Source organism: Pocillopora damicornis, chromosome 11 (genome assembly GCF_964200805.1).
Source record: "Pocillopora damicornis chromosome 11, jaPocDami1.2, whole genome shotgun sequence".
Classification (NCBI taxonomy): Eukaryota; Metazoa; Cnidaria; class Anthozoa; order Scleractinia; family Pocilloporidae; genus Pocillopora; species Pocillopora damicornis.
The window spans coordinates 20,001,201-20,010,007 of record NC_142680.1 but is presented as its reverse complement, the minus strand read 5'-3'; the positions used below and the strand labels follow the sequence as shown (position 1 = coordinate 20,010,007).

The window sequence follows — 8,807 nt, the reverse complement described above, 5'->3', positions numbered from 1 at the left end:
AAAATAATATTGTGTTGTGAAATGATGGCTCGTTCCCGCGGGGCTTTTCAGAGTATAATTTTTTGTTACAAAATTTAAAAAAATAAATAATACCTGATCACCTCCACGGCTTCAAGGAAAAAAAACATTTACTTTTCTTTGACATAAAAGACATATCCTGATGCAATGTAAATAAGACAGGCTTGTAGAGAAGTTTTATTTGAAATTATCAAACAAGTCATTAAGGTCTCAGTGATCGTTGCTCCGCGAATGTTGTTCAGAAAAAAACATTTCTTGCTGCAATCAAAGATAAACTGTAAGAAAAAGGAAACAAGTGACAGAATAATGTCGACAGCAAATTTTAGTACAGGTAGAACACAGACAAAAACATTTGAAGAACTCCTATGTTCTCCCTCTTTGGTGAGTAGACTTCAACAAGAATCACTTTCTTTCGCAGCACTCAACATTCTCCTCTCCATCACAGCAATTATTGGGAATTCTCTCATCCTTATTGCCCTTCACAAGGAATCTTCCCTTCATCCGCCGTCCAAACTCTTCTATCGTTGTCTGGCAACAACTGATCTGTTGGTTGGCCTCATTAGCCAGCCTCTCGCTGTTTCCAGCTGGATATTTAGTGCTCGTGAACACTGGATTCCTTGTCGATACACAAGTACCGCGACCTTTATCGTAAGCCACGTATTATGTGGGGTGTCTTTGTTGACAATGACGGCCATAAGCGTGGACAGACTTCTCGCCCTGTTATTGGGGCTGAGATACAGACATATTGTAACTTTGAAGCGCACATATATCGTTGTAGTTACCTTTTGGGTTCTATCCAGTGTCGCTGCTTTATGTTACAAGTTAGATCACCGTATAACAACTTGGTATGGCCTTACAGTTGTACCATTATGCTACGTTATCTCAATTGTGTCGTTCACGAAAATTTTTTGCGCTCTAAGTCATCATCACGCACAAATACAAGATCATGTTCAACAGCCGAACCAACCAAATGCAGTGAATACCACAAAATACAAAAAGGCAGTGTACAATGCACTGTGGGTTCAGTTGGCATTAGTTGTTTGTTATTTGCCGTATGGTTTACTGGAAATTGTAATCAGACAAAGCAAAACTTATTCATGGTACCTAGTCATCATGAGGGGTGTAGCAGGCACATCAACTTTCTTAAACTCAACGTTAAATCCGTTTCTGTACTGCTGGAAAATAAGTGAAGTGAGACAAGCAGTAAAGCAAACGATCAGACAAGGATTTAGCTGTTCATAAAGTTAGATCTTCTTCAAATTATGCTCGTATTTATGCATTCTAAGCATATTTATTGATTCACGATTATTACTTTAGAACTCTATTCAGATATGTGAATATATGAGAGATAAATAGCAAACTGAATTGTTGTCTGAGGCTTCTACGAAGTCTGCTTTTTCGCACGAAGACGACTGAAGGGAAGGAAATGGAAAAACCAACCTTATCACACTCTATCATGAATACAACAAGTCTTAATTGAATGAAAGATATACATGCACCGCAGGGTTCCACTTTAGATTTTGAGTCTGCCGAAGCAAATGCACAGAGTTGATAGCAACACTCAAGCATTACCTTATCAGCGAAAGTTTCTCTGAGTTGACTTCGTTTCCATCTGAGATGGATCGTTTCTAGCTGATAGCAAAGATTTAATTGTCCTTGCCTCTTATTGCTAATTACTACCAACGAGGAAATTGTGAGGTGTGAGATTTTATAAAGCACACGCTGGTTTAAAGCGCGTTTTTTCATTACCTGTCATTTCTTTTTTGTCGCATCTGCTTCTGGTTCGATTAAAATCATAGAGAAAAAATACTGGGGAAGTTTCTAGAATAGGGATGAAATAGGAGTATTGATTTAAAAAAACTTATTTTGCCTTCAAAATTCGATCACGGTATTTACAGTTTTTGAGAAAGAAAGGGTTTTTAGCAGCGCTATAAAATAAGCATTTTTAACCTTCTCCTCAAACGATTTACGTCTTGGCTTGATTTTTTTCATTTTCAGTTTTCCAAGGGTAGAAAAGCCTCAAGACCTATAAATATTTAAGAGGAAATGGGTTTTAGCATAAAATAAGCATTTTGTATATGTCTCTTTGCTTGTCACTTACAGCAAAATCATACCTAAGGCAAATAAGGTCGAAAAATTTAAAGACAAATCCTTTTGTTTGTTTCGAATTTACGCGACATACATGTAGTTTGCCCACGCATTGTAAACGGTTATCGCCATTGAGGAAGTCTTTTTGAGATAAGAATAGGAAAGAAGGTTTTAAGTGATAGTGAACAGGATCAGGCATTCAAAATTTCTTCCGGCTAAAATGAACGCTAAGTGGCTTTCGGCGTGACTGGAAAACGCCTGAAGAAACATCAGCCTTCTAGGGGTATTCCTCTTCAGTTATTTATTTTTTTCTTGTGTATTGTTGACAGCTAGATCCCCTAAGAGCATTTTTTGACACTTTAACGACATGATTAACAGCTGTACAAACATTGTTGGAATAGTAAATGCTGCTGGGAGTTCGTTATGTCAATCTTTTTAGGTAAGTAAAGCTCAGCAGGTGATGACAAGACAAACATAACTTGCTGCAATTAAAGCCGAGAAAAGTGGACCACTGTTCATTAGACTGCGTCGCAAAATAAAGACAACAACAATTATAAACCGAAGTGGATTGCAGAAAACCGTTTGAACTGGTCTGTTCCCCAAATTCGTTCTGTGGATTACAACAGCAATCAATACAAAGATACAAAGAGATTGTAACTTTGAAGCGCATTTATATCCTTGAAGCTACCGTTTGGATTGATGTCTTGATGCCTCTTTAACCAAAATTTTTGATCAGCGTATAACCGCTTTTTATGGCGCGGGCTAGACATGGATACCACTTTCATTGCTCATTTCACTCGCCTCGTTCACAAAGATTTTTCGCACTCTCAGACATCTTCAGGCACAAGTACAAGATCATATTCAACAACAGCTGAGCCAACCAAATGCACTGAACATGGCGCGATACGGAAAAGCAGTGCACAGTGGGTACAGTCAGTTTTAGTTGTTTGTTATACACCACACTATATTGTGGAAATCGAAGTCACTTATAGTAAAACATATTCATCACACCTAGTCGTCACACGCGCAATGGTAAATATCTTAGTTTACTTTAACTCGACGTTAAACCCATTTTTTTTACTGCTGGAAGTTTAGTGAACTGAGACAAGCAATAAAGCAGACAATCAGACAAGCACTTTGGTGTCCATGGAGTTAGACCATCGTCGAGTTATACATAATCGTATAAGTACTTTTAGTGCAAAGCTGACCGATGGAGAACGCTTGTCAATTAAAGTATTCCTCCAGGTCTGTCGATATTACTTTTTGCTAGTCACGTAAATCAAATAAATGGATGGCAATAGAGACACCAACCAAAGCTTTTAAAAAATATTTTTCATGCTACAAAACTTTATTTTGAAAGCATCAGTTATTAATCCAGGGAAAGATATACGTGCACAAGAGAATATATAATCTTCTATAATCTCTTGACTTAAATTATACTCCATGAATGTTATTATAAGAAAGCGAAAGAAATAAAATTGACCATCAAAGTTTTTATTAAAGACTGGGTGGGATGCGGTTTCAGATGGTTGCTGCTCCAGTGCTGATCGATCGTTCATTGGTATCAAACTGATTTTTCTCCTCTTTTCGCGACAAGACGTTAGCAGAGAAAAATTTTATAACAGAGGTATACCAGGCTAACTTTGGCTCATAAATTTTCAAGGACAGTTTTCTTAAAAAAAACTTTTTGGCGAAAGGAGGAGAACAAATAGAGAATGTAAAAGAAACAGCAAAAAATTGTTTAAACACGTAGTTTCTTGCGTTTCTTTTGTTTCATTATTCGTCTTGTGGGAGACGAAACTGAGGTAAAAGAGCCACAAAATGTTACTTATTAGACTATTAAATTCAAATTTTTAAAATAAGTCGGCATTGGTGGCCTTACATCAATTTTGAATCGTTATATGCATTCGAATTGCTGGACTGTTTGTCATTGATGTTACATCCTTAGCTCAAACCTTCTTTATTTTCAGCTTGCTGAGGCTGATAATGATTCAAGGGTCAACATTACACAAATGATATGGACATTCGATTGACAGCTTATCAATGAAACTAAAACTACTTCTCTGTATTAAAGAACTGGAGGAGTTGTTGGTTTGTCTATCAGCAATTTTCCCGTCCAAAAATAAAACAACGAATATATATAAAGTGTAAAAATTTGACTTTCATAAAACAGTGCTCAATACATAAGAGTAGAACGATGTATATAATGTGGGAGGAAAAAGACAAATAAACTACAAGTCCATCCCTACAGGTCTGTTTCGTGGTTGCCCACTCATCAGGGGATTTAATGAGAATATAATCTTTACCATCGCTTCTATACAATATAATCTAGCATATATATGAGAAAGACTTCAAAACAAGATACAGAAACCACACCGCATCATTCCCCCGCGCTAAAAACAGAAACTCCACCGAACTCAGCTAGCACATCTGGACCCTCAAAGACAACAACATCGAACACTCTATTTCCTGGCACATTCTCTCATCACACTCGCCGTACAACAGCTCAAGTAAAAGATGTAATCTCTGCCTCAAAGAAAAATCCCTAATCATCTGCCGACCCGAACTATCAACACTAAACAAACGTAATGAACTCGTGTCTTCTTGCCGCCACAGGAAACAAAAATAAATCAAATAAATCAGCAAAACAACAATCAACAGTTTAAAGTGAAAGAGAAAATTGTAGAAAATAGTTTGCTGGCGTGATAACTTGATCTTGTTACTATTTTGTTTTAGCTCTAGTCTAGCTTTCCGTAGCTAAAATGATTCAAGTCTTAACTTTTCGCAAAAGATATGGACCCTTGATTAGCATCCTATTATAATGAAATTTCATTCTGGTAAAGAGCGACTCTTTGTCGCACCGTAAAAACGCCAAATTAACAGATGTTTCTATATTTGCCTTTTGTTGCTACTTCATAAAAGAGGCACCCCAAGGTTTCCGGAAAAAATAACTTAAAATAAAGCAAGTTTTGATGCGATTGTTAGTTAGTAAGTAAGGATTCAGAACAGAAACCTGCAAGAAAAAGGAAACGCCGACGGCAGAATTATGTCGACAACAAACTTCAATAGCGGTAGAAGTCACACGAAATCATTTCAAGAACTGCTATGCTCTCCCTCTTTGGCGGGTGGGCTTCAACAACAATCATCAATTTGCTTCTTAGCGGTTGACATTCTCCTCTTCATCAAAGCATTTTCTAGAAATTCTCTTATTCTTGTTGCCCTTCACAAGGAATCTTCTTTGCATCCGCAATCCCAAACTCCTGTATCGTTGTCTGGCAACAACTGATCTGTTGTTTGGTCTAATCACCCAGCCTCTCTATGCTACAAATTGGATGTCCTTGGTTCAGAAACACTGAAGCCTTTGTCAGTACGCACTTGACGTTGCCTACATCACAGGCTCTGTATTGTATTTAGTGTCTTTGATGACGATGACGGTCATAAGCGTGAACAGACTTCTCGCCTTGTTGTCGGGGCTGAGATACAAATTGTAGCTTTAAAGCGCACATATATTATTGTAACTACCTTTTGGGTTTTTACCCTTGTCGCCTCTTTATGTGGAATTTTTGATCACCGTATAATCTTTCTGTACGGCTACCTAGTTCAGCATTTTACCTGGTAATATCACTCGCATCGTACACAAAGATTTTCCACTCTCTCAGATATCATCAAGCACAAGTATCAGATCAACAACAGCCGAGCCAAATAAATGCACTGAACATGGCGCGATTCAGAAAGGCAGTTTACAGTGCACTGTGGGTGTAGTCAGCATCAGTTGTTTGTTATGTACCAGTATATACAGTAGGAATTGTGATCGCTCTTACTAAAAAATATTCTTTACTCTTGGTCTTCGCATGGAAAGGAGCAGTTATTTTACTTTCGTTTAATTCGACGTTAAACCCTTTTCTTTATTGCTGGAAGATTAGTGAAATGAGAAAGGCAGTGAAGCAGACACTGAAAGAAGCACTTTGCTGAAATAGGTCTGCCTTTAATGGTTCTTCAGATCCTCAAAGTAAACTTATTAAGTCATGATTATTATTGGAGAGCAGTCGTCAGATAAGTTATTGGATAAAAACAAATAAGTGGCTCAATGGAATAGTTGCGCAGGCTGTTGTCGATAGTCTTTATATCTCCGAGAACAATTTAACTACAGACTAGGTAACCTTAGCTATGTGTTTTCATAGATAAGGTTTCTTGCCGCTATGCTAAAATACAAGATGTCATAATCGAAGAAAAGATATGCAAACATTTTACTTTCATGTTTTCTCCTCTTAGCAATATGAAGGTATCAGATAAAACTTCAAAGAGTAGTTTAAGAGATGTGTTTGAGGCCGATGTTGTCTGTTGCGAGAAAACTACTTCAACTAGTTTTGCTATAATTAAAATAAAGCGCTTGACGTTGATGTTGACGCCATATTGCAAAAAGAGATGGTCCAATTTGCTTGTTTTCTGATCAGAAAAATATCCGTAAAGCTTATGTGAAGAAGTTATATACATTGACCATCTCTGTTTGTTACAGAATTTTCTTCGAGATCGATCGATGTTCTGAAATTATATTGGCGACGGCGAAATTCGATTTCCGCATCATTTTTTAAAGATGTCACCATATATCCAGTTTGTTGTTGGTGAATCTTTAGGCAGCCTCTGAGTCTTATGGATTTTATTTCTAAGTTCCACAAACCTTTTTATCGAGTCTTTTTTAAAGATTTTGTATGAGCTCAGTATTTGCTTCGATACCATACCATCTAATTATCGCCCTAAAAAACGACATGCTTATTTCACCCATTAAAGAAGTGATAAAATAGATCATCTAAGACTTAGGGGTCCCACATCGTATTGTAAACCAAAAAATATAGCCCATGTCTTTGTGTTTGTCAAGGGAATTCACTTTCAATGCTTATTGGAAATTAAACTGACAACTAGTTGCGACAAAAATGTTATTGTTTAATTAGTTTTAAAGCTGCCTTCGCTGTACTGAATTATCAGAGAGAATTAGAAAGAGAATTCCCAAGGAAAGATCTCTGGTTAAAATAAGAATTGACGCATCTTTTTGGTTAAGAAATGACTGATTTGAAGCCGGCATAAAATGTTGAATCGATACAGAGTAATTATTCGGCAAAAACGAAATTTGATTTGACCCCAAACTTAAAACGAGGCGGCGTATCTGTGGTGGTTAACTAATTTCTACTAATCTTTAACAGGGTACTTTTAACAATTGCTTCGTGCGTCTGTGTGCGGTCATTAACATACGATGAACGCAGGAAGTTCGGAGAGCTTGAAAGTCACGTGGGAGTTGGCTTAACACGCAACCAAGAATGATCGTAGGTTCATAAATAATAAATGCTGTTTATGTAGGTTTAACAAGGTGTAGTTTTTAACTAGACTTCGTCTCGAGAATTACAATATTCTTTTCATCTTCAGCGAATAATTGCTTAATATTTTTGTCGATTGTTTATAGTTTTTTTAAAAGCATCCATTTTTTATTTTCCTTCTCAATCAATAGATTATCATATTCACTTTAGCAAAGCCATATAATCCTGGTTATCGGAGGAGAATGGCGAGTCGCTCAGGGGAACTATGACATGAAGAAATTCAGACACCTACCACATTTCTCGGACAAGACGTTGGCAGAAAAAATTTCATAACAAACGCTAATTTTGGCTCATGATTTTTCCAAGTCAAAAAGTTTGTCAAGGATTGACATCCTTAGCCTAAATCTTCCTTATTTTCAGCTTGCTGATGCTGATAATGATTCAAGGGTCGACCTTGCACAAATGATATGGACATTTGATTGACACCCTATCGATGAAACTAGGTCGTATAAACATCGGCCTAAGATGGTTCCAGGTTCCCATTTTTGGCACTGCGGCTCGGCGTTCCTTCGCCCCCGAGTCATGTTACTAAAAGTCTCAAACTTACTCAAGCGCCGAAGTAACTCGTATTGAAGCCTTAATAGTGAGTTTCTTCTCGCAGGTTAAGTAAAGCGGGATTGTTTGTTGCATCATGAAAAAAATTATCGTAGAACATAACGCGTGTGCTTGCCCAATGTAAGTCCTATTGAGCCGCTATGAAGAAAATCTTTATTTCCGCACGCCCGTGCGTAAATAACATGGCGTGAGCATTTTTTGTTCATTGTCGCTCTGTTATAAAAGAATTTGCTCATGCTTTTAGCTGTGTGTATATCGAGTTATAGATGCACTTGGGAAGTTTGAAGAGCACTCAAAAAGCTAGAGTTGCTCTCGGCTGCGTCTCGAGCTACTCTTATGTCTTTTTTGTGCTCTTCAAACTTCCCGGGCGCATCCATAACTCGATATACGCACGCTAAGCATGAACAAATTCTTAATTAAAGATGTCTTTCAATATTTGCCTCTTATTCCTATTTTATACGTGATATACAAGACAAGCTAGGCACAAAAAAGACTTTTTTGACACAGCAAACAATTTTCTGACGTATTTCAAACGTGTAAACTGTAGTCAGGAAGTTTTTATTTGAGATGTTATGTAAGAAATGGGGTTTTATTAGTCGTCGTTGTGCAATTGGTGTTTAAACGAAATATTTCTCTAGTCGCTATCACAAATTACGTCATGACAAGAATGTTGTCAACTTCTGAAATATTTAATATATCCAGTTTAATGCTGGTCTATTTTTAAGTTGTCTTCAAGTTTTATTGATCCTATGTCTACCAACTCCGAGTGCTAAACTG

The 8,807-nt window shown here is 37.2% G+C and overlaps 1 protein-coding gene across 1 annotated transcript; it reads left to right on the top strand.

The window, feature by feature from the left end:
- The first annotated feature begins 324 nt into the window (after positions 1–324).
- LOC149038073 (melanocyte-stimulating hormone receptor-like) lies at positions 325–1,260 on the top strand. The gene has a single exon (XM_089186431.1). The coding sequence runs from the start codon at positions 325–327 to the stop codon at positions 1,258–1,260; it is 936 nt and encodes a 311-aa protein (XP_089042557.1).
- Positions 1,261–8,807: the final 7,547 nt, after the last annotated feature.